General features: G+C 35.2%; 2 protein-coding genes across 4 annotated transcripts; both read right to left on the bottom strand.

Moving 5' to 3' along the window:
• Window positions 1–305: 305 nt before the first annotated feature.
• Window positions 306–8,558, bottom strand: LOC125492277 (protein FAR1-RELATED SEQUENCE 5-like). 3 transcript variants are annotated; one of them, XM_057391066.1, is made up of 5 exons: window positions 8,133–8,558; window positions 3,661–3,872; window positions 2,510–3,385; window positions 1,154–2,155; window positions 306–819 (listed from the first exon to the last, which is right to left on the bottom strand). In XM_057391066.1, the coding sequence occupies exons 1-3, from the start codon at window positions 8,239–8,241 to the stop codon at window positions 2,945–2,947; spliced, it is 762 nt and encodes a 253-aa protein (XP_057247049.1). In that variant the 5' UTR covers window positions 8,242–8,558; the 3' UTR covers window positions 306–819; window positions 1,154–2,155; window positions 2,510–2,944. The 3 variants fall into 3 exon arrangements, with proteins under 3 accessions (XP_057247049.1, XP_057247048.1, XP_048490450.2); XM_057391065.1 differs by having other exon boundaries at window positions 8,133–8,533; XM_048634493.2 differs by having other exon boundaries at window positions 2,510–3,872; window positions 8,133–8,533.
• A 2,745-nt stretch (window positions 8,559–11,303) lies between these two features.
• Window positions 11,304–14,740, bottom strand: LOC104908348 (putative calcium-transporting ATPase 13, plasma membrane-type). The gene has a single exon (XM_010697455.4). The coding sequence runs from the start codon at window positions 14,507–14,509 to the stop codon at window positions 11,423–11,425; it is 3,087 nt and encodes a 1,028-aa protein (XP_010695757.1). The 5' UTR covers window positions 14,510–14,740; the 3' UTR covers window positions 11,304–11,422.
• Between the last annotated feature and the right edge of the window lie 9,844 nt (window positions 14,741–24,584).

Below are 24,584 nucleotides of genomic sequence, written 5' to 3'. Positions count from 1 at the left end.
AACACACATAGATTCAACTCCGCACTCTTCCAACAATTTCTAATAGTCACTTTTTGTTGTACTAAACCAAACATTTCTAGAATTACTTTCCTGTTAACAAAACAATACCATTACTTTTGTATAGCAACAAGTACTACCTTTTGAGCTGCTAACTTCATTATATTTGACATATTATATAGGTCGTACATTATCATTCCTTTTATGTTCACATCAATTTTCTCCATAGTTCAAACATTTAAATAATTATACACACTTCATAACATATCTTCAAATAATAACCTCCTGCTTTCAAGTGATTCCAAACATTCAAAAGTATGACTTCACCATTTATAAATCACACGTGCCAAAATACAAACTTCTTTACCCATATCTTTAGCATGTACATTATCAAATACTTTCATGTACACTGCCTAGAGTTAACATATACACCAATTATAAACATTGTATAAGTTAACACAACCTCCAAGTCATAATCAGGAGTTTTTTGGGTGTTTTGGACCAAGTACAACATGAATGAGCTACATCCATTACAAAAGTGTATCAACAACTCATTCATGGTGGACTACGTTTCATTTCCCAAAAAGCTCATCAAAAATTCATGTTAGGTGACCAAAATATCGCCTCTCAATTACCGAACAGCTTCTCAGAATATTCGTGGTACACTTCCAAGGCGGCTTTGTGATGCGGCTGCTCAACTTTACTACCTTCCCCAGGGATGTGGTTAATAGGGAAATAATCATCAGGGCCATACACATCAAGAAGAGACTTATTCTGTGTTGAGTGAGCTACAGTGCTTTCTTCAGGGATATCAATGTATTCCTGTAATAGTCAAAGTTAGCTGCCTACACTAATTTTAGAAAATTAACTTATAATTACATTGACCATTTCCCCTGTTGAAAATGTACAACATAATGAAGACACAAAGAACATTCTCAATATATAGAATGTACATTGTTTCAATATGTCATCATATTATCCTACTACCAAATAATTCTACAATGAACATGTAACAAAAACAGATGAACACATATAATACCAATGTACATCAAAAACAAAAATATGCCATATGATATCCTACTATTCAAATTATCCAATAATGAACATGTTACAATAACAGATGAACATCTTAGGGATACAATTGTACAATGATTACCTGGACAGATTTTTGCGCTTTTGCCTTGTTCCTCAATGCAGCTTTCTCAGCAGTTTTCTTCCACCCTCTTAACCTGTTCACCTGCTTCTCCACAGTGCTTTTCAACCTTACATTTCTAGTTCCTTTCTTCCTCTTCTTAGGTGGATCTTTAACAACAGGATATAACAAATTTTGCACGTCATCAATGGTGATTGATTCATCAACCTTCCCAATAAGCAACCCAACCTTTGCCTTCAAATCACTTAAAGCATTCTCCACAACTTTCCTAGCAGCTATGTCATGTTGAGTTGAATTAATTATGGATAAAGCATCCCTTGTAGTTTAACACGCCACACCGACGCTTGAACAATGTTTACATCCTTCCCAACGTCATCATCAACTCTTGTACACATAGCATGTTTTGCCCATCTACCCAAAATGTATCTTTGGGGAATTTTTTCAACATTATGTATGTGAAAAATCCTCAATGAATGGGAACACAATAAACCCATCTCAGTGAAATACTTGCATGTGCAATCAATTGTCATATTTTCTTGGTCATATCTAACAAGATGCATTAGATATTCTTTCTCAGTGCGTCCCACATGGTATTCAAAGAAAGGGGGGTCATACTTGACTAGTTTCTGGCAAAATGACGCACCTCTTATGAAATTTTCCTCAAACGTCAAATACACAGCCACAGTGTATATCTTCTTCGCCTCATTTAGTAACTTAACATCTACAAATGCTAGATGTTTGTTGCCATTAAGTGCATTGTAATCTTCACCATTCTCCCTATCCCTCCATTCCTCAACAACATCTATAAAAACCTTGTAGAAATCACAAAGGCCTTGCATGCTATGAAGCCTTTGATTCAAGGAATGGTTTGTAGTCTCACTTCTTTGAGAAGACAGCACCCCTCCTGAGAAGTAATCCTTGGAGTAAACTGGACACCACATCTTCCTTAACTTGTACAACCTAATCAACCAAGGACATGCAGCGCACTTGTACTTGGTAATCATACTGCATACATAATACAGTAAACAATTATGATAAATCCAATGATCATGCCTTAAACCAATGAACAATAGAGTTATTGAATGAACATAAATTTGTCCACATTCATATAATACTGTACATTACATCATGACATACTGTACAAAACACATACTAATAATGTACATTAATTCAACATTATTTCATTCATTTAATAATGTACATTCCCTTTCTCAACACTCATTTAATAATGTACATTAAATCATCGCAATTATTCAGATCAGAAAAACATACTAATTCTCTAAATTCAAAAATATTCATTATGCATTGAACATTGTGATGAATCTAATGAACATTAAGCTTACAACAATGTACAATTACCTTGTCCAGTAGTGCTTGAACTCACTCTTGGTCTCACAATGTTTTAAACATAATTGAATAGATCCACAAATCCAGCCTTTCCCCTCAAACCTTTTATATTGTTGATGGAATTTTTCCCGATGTGCCATATACACAGACGATGTATAACATTGGGAAAAACAATGCTTATAGCCTTCGCCATCGCAGCATCTTGGTCAGTCATAATGGTAATCGGCGACCTACCTCCCATACTCTTCAAAAACGAGTCAAACAACCACACAAAAGAATCGGTGTCTTCGTTCAATAGGAAACCAACACCAAACATCACGTTCTTTTGTGATGGTTCATCCCAACAAACGGACCACAAATCATCCCATACTTATTCGTACGGTACGTCGTATCATGAACAACTAGATCTCCAAACACTTCATAATCCTTTCTCATTCTTCCATCCCTCTAGAAAAAACTTATTAAGTGACCTATAGCATCTAGTCGAACGTTATAATAAAAATCATATTCCGCTGCTTGTCTTTGCGTAAAGTTCTTTATCAGTTGGTTACTATCACAACCATCAAGTTCTTTCTTTCTTTGAGTAGCAACTGCATCATAAGCATCTCTGTTCACAAACCCAAGATTTGGAGATCCCCCCGCTTCCTTCCTCAATACACGCACAGCTTCAGCAACCCCCACTCCACAACTTCTCAAATTATTAATCATATGCAATTGTTCAACTGTCACTTTCCTATGAGATCTAATTAAATGTCTTTGTTTCAATGGTACCATGGGGTGATTGTGAATCATATGGTGCTTAGTAACAATAAAAAGTCCAGAGTCTTTGGATACATCAAATTGAATAAACGCTTTACATCCACAACGTTGATCAAGCTTAGTGAATGCCTGTGCCAAGAAGAACATCATGTATATTCTAGTGAACATTGGCTTTGCAGTAATGAACATCCGCATTGTTTTTTTAAACACTATGATTTGAAAAAAAAATAAATTAATGTATACTAATTTTACCACTATATATAATAACATCTGATATACTAATGTACATATTATCATCACCACACCTCAAGTATACTCCAGTGAACATTTGCTTTCAGTTATATATAAATTATATGTACATATTGTCATGACCTACATTAAACCACACAAAACATAACACATACCTTAGGCACACCACCTTTTGTGTCTTTCAATCCTTCCCGACTACAAACTAAAAAACGTTGTCTGATTGTCTTCGTTTCATATCTCCAACAAACTTTGCCCTTCCGGATACCAAATCCGCATTTAAATGCATACTCATTGTATAATTTGTAAGCTTCTTCATCGTTGGCAACTTCTTTGTGTATCAATTCAGATGTCTCACACTCAACATATTCTGCAGACAAAAAAAAAATAATTAAACATAACTAATATACACCCTCATACAGAATAATGTACATTGAATGTCCCTTTAAATGATCACTGTAACAACAATAATTATTAACACATAACAAATATTAACACTAATATAGAAGAATGTACATTTGATGTCACTAAATTGATAACTAAAATATCTTAACTATACTATTGTCTTTAATGCATGTAAATTACATCATTTTCCACTTTCTCCCTCCATTTGGCAAATTGAGTATCATCTACACACACTACTACAAAAAAAGCATAGGAGACCGGTTGAAAACGACCTAGGAAACCTGACGACAACACGTTTCCATCTCACATGTGTCCTAGGTTAAGAGACCGGTTATAATACATGGTTTCTTTGATTCTTTGAGAGACCAGTTGATAGGTAAAACCGGTCTCTTAGATAAGGTAAATATTACTACGAAAAGAGGTTAGAAGACCAGTTACCATTTATAACCAGTCTCCTTACCTTACCCTTTGAAACCAGTTATTTACCATAACCGGTTTCTTAGGTGTATTACATTTTTTTTAATTAAAATGTTACAATATACATACATCTGCTCCTGTATTTGCAGTTCCATGTATATACACTTTAAAAAAAAAACAAATCTATAAATAACCACAATAATAATAATATTATGAAACAAAAATTCCTGCTTGCTTTATTAATAATATAAAAAATATTTGCTACATTTAATTTACATAAAAATCAATTTCTCTAGTCAAAGCATCCATTTATTCCAATAATTAATGTCTTTAAATTAAAATTTCTATTATCTAATGATATCTACTAAAATTAAAATTCTAACTTGAGCAAATAATATATACAATTGAAACTTGACTATTGTCTTCAATCTCCATCGTCTCGTGTTTGATTATTTAAATATTTCACCCACGTATCTCTTAGCTCGTCAATCATCTCTTGCGAATAAGTGGTAGGAATCCCAGGAAAGTACTACAAAATAATTACAAAGAATTATAATTAGAAAGTACACAAAATAATTTCAGATAATTATAATTAGAATTAGTATAAATATGTACTTTATAAGTTTCAAGAGAAAAATAAAATGCAAATTTCAGTCAACATTTGCACAGAAATATTAGCAACTTAGAAAAAAAAATGGGGGAAAGAGAGCACCAAGAAACAGCATGGCATGGCTTATGCTAAAATGACTGGCAGAGAAAAGAGGCCCTCATCATCCAAGTTTAACAGCAACAAATTAGCATACCTTGAGACCTGCAGAGAAAGCATAGGAGGGTCATCAATATTGTAAGACCACTAAGTCAAGTTGCACAATGTAATCACACCAAGTTTATAAATTTGATCAATATAACTGCATCTTTATACCAAATCAATCATACTAAAGTACTAAACTAGTAAACTACGAAAAAAACTAATCCACATCATTCTGGTGAAAAGTGAAACTCTAATGAAACTAAAAAGTCAGGGCATAGCTCTCCTCAATTCCAAGTCAATTTCGGACCTGATTTACACCACCACACATGTATTTCAACCAATAATTATCCCATACAGAATGTTAAGCATACATTTCGCAAATTAAATAACCAGGTGAAGCTACCAGACATATATGGAAGACAATTTCCAACAAAGTATACTTCTGGTCTTTCGCAAAATGGCAATATGAGAATATTTCCAAATATGTGAAATATATAAGTAAGAGTTTAGCGTCTCTTGACTTACTATCTTGTGGAGGTAGAACCCTTACAATTGCACGTAAATCTTGAATAGTTGCTGGAGGGCGGAGATGTTGTGGGTCGACAATAACCTGTATGCATGAGAACTAGAAGTCTAGAAGGCAATGTTTCCATGTTATATGTCTACTTAAAATGTAGAAACATCTTGAAGCTTCATTCATATTATTTAAGCACATATTGACTACAATAATCAGAGTCATCAGTATATATATCTGTTCCCCAAAGCTGTCCACCCCTTACCTGTTCAAAAGCATGTTTATGAGCACATATCGCTAGAAAAAGAAATATTGGGTTCCTAGGATAAGAAATTCTCAAAAAAAATAAAGAGAATACCATAGTTTACAAACAATATTAAGTTAGTAGGCATCCTTCCAATTCGATAAAGGATACTTATGTTAAAGGCAATTAATCAAATCATTCGACAGCTCGAACGAATCTAGAGATATGTTAGTATCGTGAGCATTACTAACCAAATATGCCAGCTGATATTTCCATACTATGACACACTGATCACAAGGATATTTGGTTAGTAATGCTCATTCAAAAAACATACTATGACACACTGATCAGCCCACTCAAAATTTATAATACTCAATCAGAAAAATAAGTTTAGGAATTATAAGAAAGCATTACGTTCCAAATGCAGCAAGATAGGATCATTATATAAATCAGATAGTAATTAGTTCATTCCTAATATTTCCATCAACAAAGCCAGTAAGATTTCACTCATTAATCCAGCTATTAAAATGAATAGCGAACACTAGATCCCTGTAAATACTTAAGTATACATGAATTCGGCACAAACTTACTTGACGGTTTGTTGCAATGACATGTTCAGCAGGAAGCCTACCTATAACATAGCAACATGATTAATGTTCTGCAATAAGACAAGTTACAGAAACTAGTTACAATCAAAATACGCTATATCAGTAAGCCCAAATGATACTTCCATGAATAGTAAGCATTGAATTGTAAATCTCAATTCGTTTCTAATCTTCACCAAAAGAAGCTGAATAAAATAGCAAAATCGAAGTGAATACGTGTAACAAGAGGGCCGGTGCAGCTTCTGGTGGCCGAGGGCGGGAAAGGAAAGTTCTTTGAGGGTAGTCAGAGCAGGTGTCGTGCCGTAGGTCGACGAGCAGGAATCGCCACAGTAGCGTAGAACCTGTGAGAGGAAGCGGTGGTGACGCGGTTGACAGGGTGGTTTGGAGGGCGGTCCTGTGACAAGGACACTGGCGGATTAGGCGCGTTATGTTCGCCGGAGGAAGGACACTGGTGGAGCTAAGATCAATTGATCGCGGTGGTGCTCAAAACACCCTCACGAGTTTGCGAAACTCGTTCCTTCAGGTTCGCCGGCTCACTGACGGAGCAGGGGGTAAGCAGTTGCGTGCCTCGACAGTGATGAAAAGGGGACGCGGTGGAGGTTCGTCTCTGGTAAGGTGATTCAGAGGTGGTGCAATGGTTAGGGTTTGGTTTCAATGAGGGGTTCGTGTGTTTTTTCTTTTTCTTTCTCCGGGAGTCTCTAGCATCTTTTGGAGCAGTTTTAGAAATAGTTTTCTATATCCCAATGAGAAAAATATATACGTATTATAGTATATTATGTTGAATTAAAAAATTAAAATATTTCAAGGAAACCGGTTTTACTTGGAAACAGTCTCTTATTTCACAACAACTTTTTTAATTAGTCAAATAGTTAAACTTAAGAGACTGGTCTTAGATAATCAATGGTTTCCTATATTTAAGAAATAGGTTGGTAACCTCAACCGGTCTTCTAGAGGTAGTCTCTTTGGCCTTTTTTGTAGTAGTGACATAAAGCTTTACACATGTAAAACAGTGAAACATCTCAAAACAGTATAGGTTTACACCTTAAACATAACTAATATTTGCCTCATATAGAATAATGTGCATTGGATCTCACTAAAATTGATCACTGAAACAAAAGAAAAATAATTATTCACACATACCAAATATTAACACTCATGTAAAATAATGTACATTGGACGATGTCACTGAAATGATCAGTAAATAATCCTAACTGTACTATTGTCTTTGATGCACGTAAATTACATCATTTCCCACTTTCTCCCTCCATTTGGCAAATTCATTATCATGAAACACATAAACCTTTACACATGCCAAACACTGAAACATCCCAAAACAGTATAGGTTTGCACCTTTTGGGGATTTATAATAGACATACATAAATATAAGGAACATTCCAATCAACAGCACAATAAATGAAAAATAAATGAGGCAAGGCATTAAATTGCTTCTTGCATAATAAATCAGAGTGAGTGACTAACTTATGTAACTACCAAACTTAAAATTGACTGCGCATATTGACCCTTCATGGGATAACATTAAACATATCTGACATACGTAACCAAAGTACAAAATGCCACTGTACATTAATACTCAACCAATTGTACAGTTTTAATACCCCAATGTACATTATAATATTCTTGCACATCAACTAACATGCATTTGTACATTAAAAAAGAGCTTGGTAGCTAAATACCATTCTTCTTCTCTAATTCATCTTCTTCACTTCCTCCTTCATTCCCCAAATCTTCTATTGCATTATCAAGAACAACATTATCAACATCGTTTTCACTAATATCTTCCATTTTTCCAACTTTTGTACCATAAAACTTGCAAAGATTTTAAAAATACAAACCGAAAATCACCCAAAGTAAATTCTGCCAAATTATCATATAAATTTATGAAACTCAGAAAGAAATCAATGAAGAACAAAAAAAAAAAGAGAGACTTTAAATGTTTCTACATAAATTTATGAGAGAGAAATAGAATGAATGATTGATTGATGAAAGTTACAAAGTACACCATGACATACCATGAGCTAAACTCAGCTGGCCCACTTCAAAAAAGGCGCCAAACTCACCTCCAATTCAGCCAAACTTTGGCCCCCCCCTAAACTACACAAAACGCTGTCGTTTTGCAGGAGGTGTAGGTTCCTCTACCTACACCTCCGTGCAGGATCTAAATTGCGTGATGCAACACTAACTCCTCGATGAAATATCAATATTTTGGACACTATCGCAATTCGCAGCCAAAACAAACTTTGGCCCCATTTTTTACTTGCCTTCTTTGACTCTCTAGTCTCTACTCTCTACTCTCTAGTCTCCATCCCATGGTTGATGGTCCCTCCCATATTGGCGTATTTGTCCACTGTCTCTTCTGTCTTCCCCCAGTTTGTTCTTGGCGTGCTTCAATTACATAGCGCCAATTTAGGAAACAGGTTCGATTTTGAATCCTCCTATTGTTCACGATGAATTCAGTGTTATAAATTTTCTCTGATTGTAAATTTTATGCTGCATTTACTAATTTACACCTACACACTGCTAATAATCAATAGAATTGTGCACTTGTGCTTTTTGAATACTTACTACTTAGTGAAGAGGTGCAAAAAATCGATAAAATCCCCTTGCGTATTTGTTATTTATTTCTTCTGTGATGTAATTTTCAGACATAATTTTGGTTTCTCCAATTATTATTTGACAATTGTAGAACTTGTTCTTAATCATTGCAAATCCATTCTGATTGTGGTTAGCTTATATAACTTCTTTAGGTAATGGCATTTTCTTCTATGCTAGATCATTTTGTTTATTTTTTCTGTATGAAATACTTTTGAGAGCACATGTTTGGGGATGATACTCTAACGGCCCGTTTGGTAATCGTTAATAAATTGCGATAATGGGAATGAATTTTAAGTGTAATTTTATTAGGGAAGCACCCCTAAAATCTCCATGGGGAGGTATTTTTTCTCCATGGGCAAGCAATCTCACCCATAAACTTGTGTTTTTGTCTCCAAGGGGAAGCAATTTTCATTACCACTCATTACCACCTACAGCTACAAGGTGGTATTGGATGGGAATGAAAATTCAAGAAGGAAAGTGGACACTTTAGGATAAATTAGCATTACCATGGGAATGAACAATGATATTTCTCACAAATTTACACACAAATTCATTCCCATTACCGCCATTTATAACCAACTACCAAACGGGCCGTAATAGCATGCTAATGAGCAAGAGATTTTACCTGTAATTTACATATGATTTCATTGCCATTATAACCATTTATATCACTTGTAAAATGGGTTGTTATTATTAGTGGTCATCTATTACCTAATTTTCAAGTATACACTTGTAGACTTATTCTTAACTAGGTTGCCCAGAGACGGATAAGGGTATGAGTTCAGATTTGGTATTGGGACAAAAAATGGGAGGATTTTGAAATTTTAGGAATGGTACTCATACAGAATACATATCATATAGGGTACGGGTACGAGTACGAGTACGTGACCTAGAAGAAGTATCCATGCTACATAGATTCTTAAAGCCTAGCATGTTTAATAGCCATTTTTAGGTTATTGTGAAATATCTTCGCTAGTGTCTTTTTACATTTTCACAATCTTCGTTATTTAACACTTGAACATATAGGATTTTATGCGAGATGTCTTTTTTGTTCCGGGTTTTTGTACTTTGCAAAATGAAGCCTCTTTTCTTCTACCCCCCCCCCCCCCCCTTCCCCCCTCTCTTTATGAGACTTTTTGTGTGGCTTTGTTCCTAACGTGATGATTCCTGCAACCTCTTCCTCTAGTTTAACTGGATAACATTTGATGGAAACTGTGTACATGATCATTGGGATTATTCGATTGGTCTGTTATGTAACAAAACATCATTCCAAATGTATGTGACCTTACCTTTACGTAGTCAGAACTTGTTAAGGGACTATTTTTGAAAGACTTGGAAAAAAAGGTTTAATAAAGAAAAGCTGTTTACATCAGAAGCTACCTTGATTCTCAAGTGTTGTCTAATTTAATTATGTTTAACCGAGAACAGTCAGTGTTGTTTCTCTGCCGAAATTGACAAATGTGGGTGCTATATGTTTCTGCTTTTAAGTTTTTGTAATTATTTATTGAATGGATTTATGCTAGTTGATTTTATGGGAAAGATTAATGAGAGACATAATTTTAAGTCTTGGAAGCCAACAAGAAGGAAAAAAAGGCGTAAAAACGCTCTAACAAGAGGAAAAAAAAAGGAGTAAAAACACTTAACATCGTGTTAGATCTTGAGTTAAGGGCTTTATTTTTGGTCCTAGAAGCGGGGAAAAAGTTTATTTTAGCTTGAGCAGAAGTATTTATTACTCAAATTAAGAAACGCGCTACTTTTTTTCAAAGCTTATTTTAGTGTTTTACAATTATTAAAAACCTGTCAATACTTCGGTTGAACCCCAAATAGACGAAGGTATCCTTCAGTTTGTCATAAGTTAAGTAAAATAGAACAATGCTAATTCAGAGGAAAATGTGGTGCTAATGGATAATATTTCCTGTCATTCCAAATGATCTATAGAACTACAACAAATAAACAGGGAAATGGTTCTGGAAATTCGCCTTAACACAAATTGTTACTGCACTTATAAGCCATAATTACTGTTCCTCATCTTAAAAATTTGTATCTCATAGTATTACATGTTTGTGTAGGATAGGATCATAGAAGGATTCAGTGAGCTCTTGTTTGTTTCTATTCTCTAAGAATTTAGCTGATTAGGTTATTGGTATTATTGCTTTTTGTGTTTCTTGACACAACTTTTCTGGTGTAAGAAGCTTTGGAGATACTCTTTGTTTAGTTAGGTGAATAATCTTCCTTTTGTAATACATTACACATATTAAATATATATTAATAAATAAATTATACTTAACATCTACTAGTACATAACTACATATGGTATAAAGTAACTGAAAGAATTAAGCCTTGAAAGAATTTTAGCAAATCTATCTATCTTCTATACAGTGAATGATCCTACCCGGTTTTTCTTCCAGAAACATGAGTTCTGCCATTTTATGAAGCTGAAAAATGGTTTTTCTGCCACAGGTATGAGCTTGACGAGCCACCCTAGGGGCCACGATACGACTGCAATGCCAATACAAGCACCCCATTGTCCCCAATTTAATCTCTCCGTATTAGCGAATTTCTTGAGGAATTCAACCATCACCACCTGAAGGATAATGGTTATGCCAATGATGGCTAAAAATAGCTTGTTCTTGTGTATCCCCTCAAAGATGTTCTTCTTTTCTAGTTTCCTTGCGTTGAATTCATTAAACACCTGGCACAACACAAAGGTATTAAATAGCAAGGTGTCCTTCACTTTGCTCCCTACGCCAAAGATTGATTCTCCCTTGAACTGTAAAGTTAAGAGGATTGCTATTTGGTATAGAGCTTGAGCCATCAAATTTCTCCACATGACGTTGGTAATAAGCGGCTCAGTTCTTCCAACAGGTGCCTTGTACATCAATTCCTTTGTTGGTTTCTCTGTTGCAAGAGCGAGAGCACCTAAGGTGTCCATAATCAGGTTGACCCACAAGAGTTGAACTGCGGTTAAGGGTACCTCACCTGCTGAAACTGCTGCTACAAAGTTGATCGTTAGTGCAGCAACATTTACAGTAAGCTGGAATTGGATGAACTTTTGGATGTTGTTGTAAACACATCTACCCCAATTTAGAACGGTTGCCACTGAAGCAAAATTATCATCCATGATGACAATATCAGAGCTCTCCTTGGCAACTTCGGTTCCTTGTATCCCCATAGAAAGCCCGATGTCTGCCTCTTTGAGTGCTGGTGCATCATTTGTGCCATCACCGGTTACTGCAACCACATGGCCTTTCTGTTTGAGACATTGCACCATCAGTAGTTTATCAAAAGGAGAAGATCTAGCCATGACCCGTATTTTATCAACTTTCTCTATCCTTTCTAGTTCTGTGTAGTTGCGAAACTCTGGACCTTCAACAACAGCACTATCGATGTCGTCACCTGCTTGCAGGATCCCACATTCAACAGCTATCGCTCGTGCAGTGAAAACATTGTCTCCTGTGATCATCTTGATGTTTACTCCAGCAGTTTGGCAATCTTGAACGGCTTTCTTTACCCCGGGTCTACATGGATCCTTGAGACCCACCATTCCAAGCAAAACCAAATTGTCGTCAGTGAGCTTTTCTTGAGCCATTGCTTCACCTTCCTCTAGGGCTACTTGTTTGTGTGCAAAGGCGATGCATCGAAGGCTGCTAGCTGCCATGCTTTGAATTATTTGCTCAAAATTCTTCTTTGCATCACCATCCATAGGCTTCAAATTTCCTGACGCATCATAGTAGCAAGAGCATTTTTCTAGTATCATTTCTGCTGCACCTTTCCAGTGTACATGAACATTATTCCCTTCATTTCTCTTGATTAACACGCCACTTCTTTTTTTCTGTGAATTGAAGGCTTCAACATGAAGGATTGTGCAAACTTGGTTCAGCTTCTGCATGTCCATGTTGAGCTCCAATACTGCCCATGAAAGAAGAGCTTTCTCTGTCGGGCTCCCTGAGAATTCATAATCAGAGCTAGAAGAACCTTTGTAGACACTACCTGTAGTATTAAACCCAACACCTTCTTGGATACATGCAAGGACACCTGAAGCAATCTCAGTGGCTGAACTGTGTTCCACCGGATTCTGGCCTAACCAGAAGTTGGTCACCTTCATCTGGTTCTGGGTGAGAGTGCCTGTTTTGTCTGTGCAAATGACGGTGGCCGACCCCATTGTCTCACATGCTGAGAGTTTACGAACCATGGCTTGATCAGCCATCATTCTTTTCATTGAATAAGCAAGTGTCAGGGTGACTGCCAGTGGCAATCCTTCGGGGATTGCAACCACAACAATCGTAACTGCAGCAGCAACGATTCTGACGACAGCGTTGAGCACATTGTTAACACTGGTTCTGCTCCCGTTGAATTCTATGTTGCCACTTTCATCTGTTGTATGCCCTGTGAAGTATCGGACCAATAATACGACAAGAACAAGGAAAGCCACCGCCAAACCAAGCTTACCTATAGAAGAAGTTAGCTTGTTAAGCCGAGCTTGTAGTGGCGTTTGTTCATCTGTGTTGCGGCTCACTGCACCCATCATCTCACCCCAAGTTGTGTTCATTCCAACTGATGTCACAAGCATCTTGCCGTAACCATCTGCAACCTTTGTCCCTGAGAGTAAGAATGGGTGTTGAGCTCTATCAATGCCCACATGGTCACTCTCCCCCGTCATGCTTGACTCGTCAATTTGTAACGAATGCCCATCGATGAACAAGCCATCAGCTGGTACTTGATCTCCGATTTTCAAGCAGACGACGTCTCCAACAACAATCTCATATATTGAAACTTGTTGAGGCCGCCCATCCCTCACAACTTCTATCTTGATGTTGTTGCTTTGTTTGGATAGCTTCTCAAACTGTTTACTTTGTTTAAAATTACTTAGAGAAGAGACAATAATAACAAGAAAAACAGCCACAAATATGCTTCCTCCATCATACCATCCTTCTTTTGGACCTTTCTGCTTGATCCCAAATCCAAGGGAAAGAGCAGCACAAAAAAGAAGAATAAGGATGGTGAAATCTTTGAAAGCTTCCCACACAAAATGAAAAAGTCCTAGTGAAGGTGGTTTTTTGTACGTGTTTGTACCAAATGATTCATGGCGATTTACAAGCTCTTGGTCATCACCATGAATACCATTATCGAGATTTGTCTTGAGAGCAATAGCAATGGAATCTACTCCACCGAATTCTTGAAGTTGTTGGAGGTCTTTTTGTTTAGTAAGTTTGCTAAGAGATTGTTGATCTACATTCAAGGAAGGTTGATGTGGTTCAAGGTTAAGAATAGTGTAAGAATAAGAATGTGGCAACTTACCTTCATTGTGTTTCTTATTAGGTGCAAGAGAAAGTAGGGCTCTTGAACAATAGATGCTAGCAAAAGCACGTTGCCACCTTTTGTTGGGTTTACTGAGGTTTTCAGGTACTTTGAGTAAAATCTCAATGCAAACTAAATTCGCATGCAAGATGCTCGACATGTATCGTATGTCTTTGTAGTTTGTTGCAAGAAAGCACGGTTATTTCTGCTGTTGATAAAATTTTAGACTAAATGTTCCAGGGATTTTGATGTCTGATATAGACGGAATTAAAGGCTCGAAAATTGTATTCAGGGTTGTACTTGTGTTTTTGATGTGGATTATGAAATGTAGCTCCTGTCCTCCTGACGAATATATATAGTTCGTTACTGAAAGTGCATAGAAATTTTATAGGAAAACAAACATAAATTTGTTTAGCGTATGCGCGGATATAAAGAAGAGGGTTCTCCGACGCTTCGTCGCATAAGCGTGTAAAAATACTTTGCAGTTTACTTCGTCCTGTGGTTTGTTGATCAAATATTTTAACCGCATGATGTGCATGAACGTCATGGTGTATACTTTGTTAACACTGATGTCATTCATTGATATTTCATTCCCACCTAGTGCACCAGTCAACCATAAAACCATCAACATAAGATGGGCCACACCAAAATCAATATTTATGAGAGAGATGGTAAAATAGATAAAGTAAAGTGCACAAGGAGAAGTTAAATGCCTAATCAATAATCCATCAAATATACACCACATTCAATGATAATAGAGTAATTTATGCAATCAAGGATGTCTTGGCCTAGTGGTTAAGATTGAGGTACTGTGAACGATAAGTCACAGGTTCGAATTCCCTCTCCCATTCTTTGTACTTTGTACCGCCTTTGTGGCTCATATGGATAAAAAAAAAATTATGCATAATTTAAAATAAAAAGTAGTTATTAGGCTCGAGCTATGCCTCGGGTAAGAAAAAATTTTATTTATTAATATAATACTTTATGATAATAACAGTAAATACAACTTAGTCTAGTGGTTAAGACTTTAGTATATGTACTTGAGATCTCGGGACCAAACCCTATACTATACAATTTCTAAATTTTTTTACTGACATGGATTACATGAACTAAAACTCCTTAGGGAGAGCACCACATGACACAATTTCTTGTCTATGTACGCCTTTTAATATATTTGTATAGACTAGTATTTGGCTTCTGGCATTGCTCTAGGTTGAACTGTTTTCCAAACTTGATATGCATTTTTTCCATTCTCATTAAAATACATTAAGGAAAACTCAACATTTAAAAGGTACAAATACAATAATGTGGACAATTAAAGCACGATTAAAAGTTGGTTGAGATGGTAATTGTGTCATGTATAATAGCAAGAGGTCATGTGTTCAAATCTTGTAGCAAGCTAATTTTACTTTTGTTAATTGACATGACTTATGTACACATTACACAATTCTAGTGGAGTTAATAGAGGTGCCATGTGGCGTGTATACATTCTCACGCACGCCTTTTAATATATTTGTATAGATGAGCAACCAAATTTACGTTGTTTAAAAAATTTAAACATGCTTTTAGAGTATTTATAAAAATCTGATCCGCTTTTTGTTTGGTGAACAAAGGTAGCATAACATAATTAAAGAGTTATGGCAAAAAGCCGATTACAATCTACAGAAAGTAGTTTCTGACAGTAATTAGGGAGGGGGGAGGGAGGTAGGAAAATGCCTAATTACACCAAGGTTATCCAAACCATGCCTACATTCTTGAACCATCCTATCCGCCACTTGATTATCTTTCCGTCTAGCGAAAGTAAGGCTCGTTTTCGGGAAGTAGTGCTGCAGCTCCCTACAATCCATAATAAGATCCTTATAAAAATCAATCTGCTCCGAATTTCCATTAATAGTATCCGCTGCTATTTTACAATCGGAAATAATAGCAATATGAGTGAATTGCTTGTCTTTTGCCATCTCGAAACCCTGTCGTAAAGCCAATAACTCTACATGATATGGGTCAATAACATATGATAAAGAATAATAACCGTGGAGCCAACTTCCGAAACAATCTCTAATAACTCCTGCCAAACTTGACTTGGTTTCAATGTTCACAAAAGAAGCGTCCACATGTATATGGACAAAGGAAGGGGGAGAAGGTCTCCATTTACTGGGCCGAATCGAAGGATCTAGCATAGGGGATGACTGAGTGGCCCTAAATTCTTTAGCAAGGTTTATAGCCTTGGCAAGCGTGACATGGGCCGGGGAATGAGGTTGTTTGTCAAAAAATGAGTGAATTCTGTCTTTCCAAATCTCGAGACAAACCATAGAAAAGGAGGGACCAACTCAAACCATTACTAAGATGTTGCTTATTACTACAAAACTTTAACTACTCCTTAATATTGCTACATTTCCAAAAATTTTGAGGGAAGGAATATTCCAAATGCTTGAAGCTGTATCACAATCTCGAATAATATGCATCGAGGACTCAACTATAGAGGTACAAAGGGACAAAGAGCGAAAAGGATGATTTTTCTTTGGTGCAAAAGCGAAAAACTAGGGAGAAATCCCACCATAAAAGCCACATGAAAAAACAAATTTTAGAGGGAATATCAAGCTTCCATAACCACTCACCCTTTTCTGAGCCATACAATCCTTGACCATCTAATTATATACTTCAGACAAGTAGAATTTATCACTATCCACAAATAAATAAAAGGATGCGTCATCCATGTGATAAGCTATGGGCATGGCATAAATCCTTTCTAGAATGCACTCGGGAAAATCTAAGGAAAGATTATCAAGGTTCCAATAGTTGTCAACAATTAGCTCACCAACTGTTAGATTCAGTTCATTTTCAAGCAAAGGGTACTGATAAAATCTTCTTAAGATTCCAATACCCACCCAGTCATCTTTTCAAAAAAATTTATTGAGAGCCCATTGCCCAATTTTCATTTCCTACACTGCCTAAGAATGGACATGCCTAACCCCACATTCTTCCAAATTTGTGATCCTACCTTAAAAGCAATGGAATATCTACAATTCTTGTACTTAGAAAAAATGCACTACTTGGCTAAATTCTGTGGACCATCAGTCATCTTCCAACTTAGTTTTGCCAATAGGGCTAAATTGAGGTCACCATGACTTTTGATCCCTAACCCCCCATTGCTTTACGAAGGAAAGTGTGAGACTGGCCGACCAAATGAATTTTCTTTTTTCCTTCCCTTTCCCCCCAAAAGGAAATTGTTACAAAGTCTATCTAAGTCCAGAAGACACGATTTCGTAAATTTGGTGACTTGTATGTAGTAAGAAGCAATGGTATTCGTGATTGAGATTATGAGAATAAGTCTACCTGCTCTAGAAAGTAGCTTAGATTTCCACATGGCTAGTTTCTCCCTTACTTTATCTATGACAAACTAGACATCTTTCTTGCCAGGTCTCTTATGGGAAAGCGGAAGACCTAGGTATAATCCCAATTCTCCACTTTCTTTGACATTCAAAGTCTCCTAAAACAGTTGTTTATGTTCCTCCGAAGTATAAGGAGAGAAAATAAGTCTACTTTTACCCTCATTTATCTTTTGGCCTGAGGCTAGACTGAAAATCTTTAGGATGTCTCTAAGCTTAAAAGAAGTGGTCCCATCAATCCTACCAAAAAGTAAGAAGATCATCCGCAAAGAGTATGTGGAAAATAGGGACCCGATCTCTACCTATCCAAAAGGGGCTCCACAACTTATCCCCTTATGGGTTTATAAGCAGGGCCGGTGATGGGGCTGTGCAAACAGCCCCACCGCACAGGGCCCCCATTTCAACAGGGCCTCATATATTATTGCTTGCATTTATAAAAGAAAGTACTTGCTTTGGCTTGTTGGTAATGCTACATGACTATTTGTTTTATGTCATGAGTTCGAATCCCACTCTATGCAAAATTCACAAAGTTTTTTTTTTTTTCATTATTACTTTTAAAAATTCATTTGGGTTTTGTGGTTGGGTTATTACCTTCTTCTTTCCAATATACTAATTTCATATAAGTCATCTCTCTTCCTTATAAGCATATGTGTGTTCTTTTATGTAACATGTATAAATCATAATTCTACATAAAAGAAGAAAAGAAAAGGTATTTGTCCTTCCAATATACTTATTTCATATAGTTCATATCTTCTTCCTTATAAACATATATTTTTTTCCCCATACTTTTATGTAACATGCACATATCATAATTTTATATATTCATCTATTTATTTTCCTAAAATTGTTTGATTATTGGAGTTATTGGGATAATAAGTTTTTGTTTGTCTATGACCGTTGTTGATAAGGTGAGAAAAGGAGATAGCATTACTTCTCTTTTTTTTGTTTTTTTTTTAGAAAAACTACTTTTTTCCTATAATTTTTTTTTAAGGTTTCTCTTTTTTATTTGGCTCAATCATAAATTGTGAATTTTGTTCTTTTGTAATCACCATGTTATCCTATATGTAATTTTTTCACAATATGTATAAATCTATAAGGAAATTAGGGCCTAATTTTAAAATTAGCACAGGGCCCCCAAATTGTTTAGAACGACCCTGTTTATAAGACCAGTAAGAAACTCAAGACAGATATTAAAGATAAAGGGGGACATTGAGTCACCTTGCCTATGACCTTTAGACTGATGGAAGATTTCTGTCTTTTTGCCATTAACCAACACAGATGAGCTTGCTTTATTGATGCAACTCGTGATCAAAGAGATGGAGTGGGAATCAAGATTGTGAATGGATAGACAATGTCAAATAAAGTCCCACTCAAAGAATTTTCTAAGTCAACTTTCAAAGCAAACCACCCATGTTTTCCTTTTTCTTTTGCATTGCATGCAGGATTTACGAAGCAACAACCAAGTTAATATATGTTATTTCACTAAGAATAATACAAGGGGGTGAATTGTATGTGTAGAAATAAAGGTAACTTTTTGCGTAATTTTAAACTTAAACAAAGGAACAAGCTAAAGGAATTGACACAAGGGATTTTTACGATGAAAAACTTCTTGGGCCTAACAAGAAGAAACAACCTCGACCACTAGGGATTTAGTCAACTCTTTCACTAATTAGGCCAAACAACTTTGTTACAACCTAATTCTACTCACGGGCCACACCTTGAGTTCCTAAACTCAAGTTCCTGAACAATTATTCCCTTAATAAATGTTCCTCTCAACTTCACTTTAAGTTTTCTTACTTTAATTTGCTTCACTCAAAGCTTCTCTCTTACAAAACTTCACTCAAAGTCCCCTTATCCCAAAAATCAAAATATAATTGATCAAATAAACTTAGGGGGCGTTTGGTTCGTTGAAAGGAAAGGGAAAGGGTATGAGAAAGGGTTACAAGAGGAATGGAAAGGGTTTCCCTTTGATTAAAAATGTTGTTTGGTTAGGAAAATCAAAGGAAATGGAAAATTATTATTATTAAAATAATAATAATAACAAATAATAATATTAGATAATAATAAATAATGATAATTAATATTAATAAAAATAATAATTTTTATAATAATAATTTTTAAATAATAATAAATAAATAATAATAATAAATAATAATAGTAATAATAATAAATAATTATTTAAAATACAAATTATTATAATAATAATTAAAATAATAATAAATAAATAATAATATATAATAATAATAAATAATAATACAATAATAACAAATAATTATAACAATAAATTATAATAATAATATATGATAATAATAAATAAAAATAAAAATAAAAATAAAAATATAAATAAAAATATAAATAAAAATAAAAATATAAATAAAAATATAAATAATAATAATAATAATAATAATAATAATAATAATAATAAATAATAATAATAATAATAATAATAATAATAATAATAATAATAATAATAATAATAATAATAATAATAATATAATAATAATAATAATAATAATAATAATAATAATAATAATGATAATAATAATAATAATAATTTAATGGTAGAGGGATATGGGGTAATCCCAAACCTTGGGGGGTGGTGGGGAATCAATCTAAGGGTAAGGAGGGTAATCCTAATAAGAAAAAGGGGTAAAGGGTTTGAAAAAACACACTAACCAAACACTCACAAAGGGAAACAAGGATTTCAATTCCCTTTCCCTTTCTTGAAACCCTCCAACCAAACGCCCCCTTAGTGGATTAGAGTAAAGAAGGCAAGGAACATATGACTTTTATGAGAGAATGAAGGCACTGACACTTTACTTAGTTAAACTCACTAATTCACTATGTTAGACACAAAATAGAACTTAATTAGACACTAGTAGTTATAGCGGTAATAACTTGTAGCATGGGATTTAAACATATGTTAGTGATAAAACCATTATCTCATGATGTTCCTCCTTAAACCTATGATCTCCATGATCACTGTTAAATGTGGGAGATAAACGTGGGGAATAGTAATTCTAAAATATGATTTAATTAAAAAGTATTTTAATTAATAAAACCAAAATAAAATTCTTTTACCAAAAATATTATCTTTAAAAAATATTTTCCATAAAACCGAAAAGGATATTTATTATCTTTATAAAAATGAAATCTTTCCTTAAAAAGATTTTCCTTAAAATCAGATTTTTACTTAAATTAAACGGCTACCTAGAATCTAGACATAAATTACTCAAAATACATAACTAAACCGTTGTACTGTTTTATCCTAAGTCTAGTTCCTTTTAATAGTTAGTTTCTTTAATTTATTGTGACAGCGCCAATTCGTCTGTTCCTTACAAAGGAACAAACGCTCATTCTCATTTTAAATTGCCACAGATTCTTAACATTCTTACCCGTTCCATTACATTGGAACTAGAAGCAAAACTCCTCGCATTGGTCTTCTTGCTCCAATGCTTCTCCATAGTATCAAATCTTTGAACATCTTCACTTAGTCTTCAAAATCCAAACTTGATTTCTTCATTGACTTAATATTCTCTTTGTTCCTTTCATTGATACCTTGAAATTCATTCACTTAAACAACTTGTTAGTCTAATACTTAGTTTGCATAGTTGTTCCTTTGTCATCATTAAAACTAGGGTTCAATAATTTTCCCCTTTTTGATGATGACAACAAAGTTACAAACTAAGGAAAACAACAAATAACATAAGAGAATGAAAAAGATAAAATAATAATTTAATTAAGGTAGAGTAAGGATTTACAATTTTCATTTTTACATTTTTTTCATTTTTTCAACTTAGTTTGTTCCCGGTATCTTTTCCTCCTTTGTGATCGTTAAAAAGATAAAACTCTTGGTGATTTTGAGAAGACTGATATTTACAAGACCATTAAACCATTAACAAGCACCAAAAAAAAATGGTTAAGTTAAGAATTTCAAAGGATAGACTTGCTCAAACATCAATCAGATAATATTAGTCATTCCAAGTAAGAAATTATGCACTCAAATCACAAACGAAGACAAAGATAGCAAACATCATTATATTTATAACATTTGGTCCATTAAAGTACAAAAGAGAAAAAGGAGATAAGAAAAAAAAAGAAACAAAAGCTAAGAGTTCCTGTTCCTTTAAGAGAAGAAAGAACTAGACATTAGGAATTGAAGGGAGTTGCGTTCCTCTACTACTTCTTCCAACTTTGTCTTCACCTCTCCATGATGTCCATCAAGTTGCTGCTTCAAAGTGTTAATTGCTTGGGCCATCATCTCTATGTTCTTTTGTTGTTCTATCATTGTAACACTAAGGACTTTCATGAGACCCATCATCTTATCAATTTTATCATCAAGATTCCAGTGTAGGTGATTGTAGAATCTAATCATATGTGGAGAAGGGAGACACACTTCATTGACCCAACCAAAATCATTTGAAGGAACTTGTTCCTTTCCTTTAGAACCAGAGTCAGTTGGTGGTTTAGATGGAGGAACTAGAGTGTTTTCTTGAGATGGTCTTGATGTTCCTTTGAGAGAAACAGAAGGTGAAGTAGTGGTGTAAATGAAAGGAAGAAAAGGTGGTTGTGGTGGAAGGTCAATAGATGTAGAGGAGAAAGGGTTTGGTTCATTCATATCAACCTTCAACTGTTCAAAAATGAAAGGAACAAAGAAGGATAAGGAAGAGATGAAAGGAATGGTAGTGAGGGTTACTGGTATTTTTGGTGAGGATCGAGGAGTTGGTTCCTTAGGTGAGTTGTGATCTTGTTCCTATGCATCAAATAGGACAAAAGGAGAGTCCTTATTTGAAGGAGCAGGTGCAGTCTTAGAGATTTTCAGCCTAGATTTTTGTCTAACACGTTTAGGAACAGGAGAGGTAGGCCCGTTTATATAAACAGGCCAACGTGAATTTGACTCGACCCGACATGATTGCTAGACATAGTTTCTAGGGATGAGACAAATAAGGGCATGACCAAGGTCCGCTGGAATCTCCCCCTCCCGGAACCATTGTGTTATACAATCGCAAATATCTTCCCCCACAATATGCCATTCTTTTTGAAAGAAAATTGGATGAAAACCATCGATGCCAGGGGCCTTAAGCAGTTTCATTGAAAAAAGAGCCCATTTGATTTCATAATTTGAAAGGGGAGAACTTATGGAAATTAGGTCTTGCCTTACCCCTATCCTACATCCATTTTTCGGTTGTATACTGATTGACATAGAAATTTCTAACGAGAGAAGTGAGGGGTTGGGGTTCAGAGATTCGATTTCCACTATTGTCACTTAAGCATCTAATCGCGCTGAAATGACGTTTGATAAAAATGTCGTATTCCTCACCATGGTTAATCCAATTCACCCTACTATTTGCTAACCATAACCATTCTTCCTGAAGAAGAATCTAAATGAGCTCATTTTGTAGCTCCTCCTCAAGGTTCAGGTTATATATTGAAGATGGGTTAAACTGCAAGTAATTTTGGATACCACTAAGGCGTGCATAAACACGTTTTTTCTAGGCATACACATTCCCAAAAACCAAATGGTTCCAATTAGTGAGATTAACCCCAACATTGTACAACTTTTTGGAAACTTCTAAGTCCTCACTAACCCAAGCCTTTTGAATGACCCCCTCACAACTCGGATCCTGGAGCTACATTGGCTCGAAACGAAAAGGGTTTATTTCTTAAGGACGGGGATGGCTCATCTAACAAACACAACGCTGGGGCATGGTCCGAAGTAATTCTAGTTAGTCAAATGCCAAGTACAAGAATTTGGAGACGCATCAAACCATTACCTGTTCCCAAACTCTCGGTCTAGCCTCTCATAAATAGGATTATTCTTCAACTTCTTTGTCCAAGTGAACTTTGGACTATTGAAACCACGATCAAGTAAATTGCAATTATTAATAATTTGTTTAAAAAGGTTGGCCCTATGATTATTGATCCGATGCCCACCCCATTTTTCATTTCGAAACATGCATAACTTCATTAAAATCTTCTATCACAAGGCATGACATGTTAAAATTAAGAGCAGCATAACATAAATCATCCCAAAGTAACTTCCTACGAGTGAATTTTAAACTTGCATATATAGCAGAAATGAAAAAGGGAGTTTTAGAATTAACCTCAACCAAAGCATGGATTCCTTGGGGATTGTGACTGATAATGCGAACATTGACACGTGCCGAGTTCCACATAATCAGAATACCACCAGCATATAGCCGACGGGATCTGTAAGAAACCAAGAGTCAAAGGGAAATGATCCCACAATGTTTGCCGTGTGGTTCCTTCTACTAATTCTGGTTTCGGTTAAAATGAGAAAATCAGATCCACAACACCCCAATAAAATCTTAAAAAACAAAGAGCAACACCCTTCAGTCTAAGACAAAATTCTAGGAAGCTAAATTTTCCTTTATATAATTTTGATGGTCAGACTACAAAATTAGTCATGATCACCTTCATGGAAATGGATGCTCCAAGCTTTAATTCTTAACTAGTTATTAGGCCCGGACTATGCCCCGAAAAAAAAAAATCATTTATTAATATAATACTTTATGATAATAACACTAAATACAACTTAGTCTAGTGGTTAAGACTTTAGTATATGTTCTTGAGGTCTCGAGATCAAACCCCTATACTATGCAATTTCTAAAAAAAATTTATTGTGCATGGATCACATGAACTAAAACTTCCTAGGGAGAGTGCCACGTGGCACAGTTTCTTGTTTATGCACGCCTTTTAATATATTTGTATAGATAGATGGTGGGAAAGTGAATTGAAGCTTCCAAACAAGTTTCGAAATTTTGAAGAAAATATAAATGGGAAGAAGAAAGGGGTGCGTAATTTTTAATGGAAAGAAAAGAGGACTCC

The sequence above is a fragment of the Beta vulgaris genome, chromosome 8, assembly GCF_026745355.1.
Source record: "Beta vulgaris subsp. vulgaris cultivar EL10 chromosome 8, EL10.2, whole genome shotgun sequence".
Lineage (NCBI taxonomy): Eukaryota > Viridiplantae > Streptophyta > Magnoliopsida > Caryophyllales > Amaranthaceae > Beta > Beta vulgaris.
The sequence above is the reverse complement of the archived record's forward strand: the minus strand, read 5'-3'. Positions and strand labels throughout refer to the sequence as shown.

Coding starts and splice junctions, on each gene's coding strand:
- LOC125492277 (XM_048634493.2), bottom strand. CDS start 2,637: ATGGCACATCGGGAAAAATTCCATCAACAATATAAAAGGTTTGAGGGG. Junction 2,156..2,509: donor TTCAAGCACTACTGGACAAG/GTAATTGTACAT, acceptor TTATGTATGCAG/TATGATTACCAAGTACAAGT.
- LOC104908348 (XM_010697455.4), bottom strand. CDS start 14,509: ATGTCGAGCATCTTGCATGCGAATTTAGTTTGCATTGAGATTTTACTC.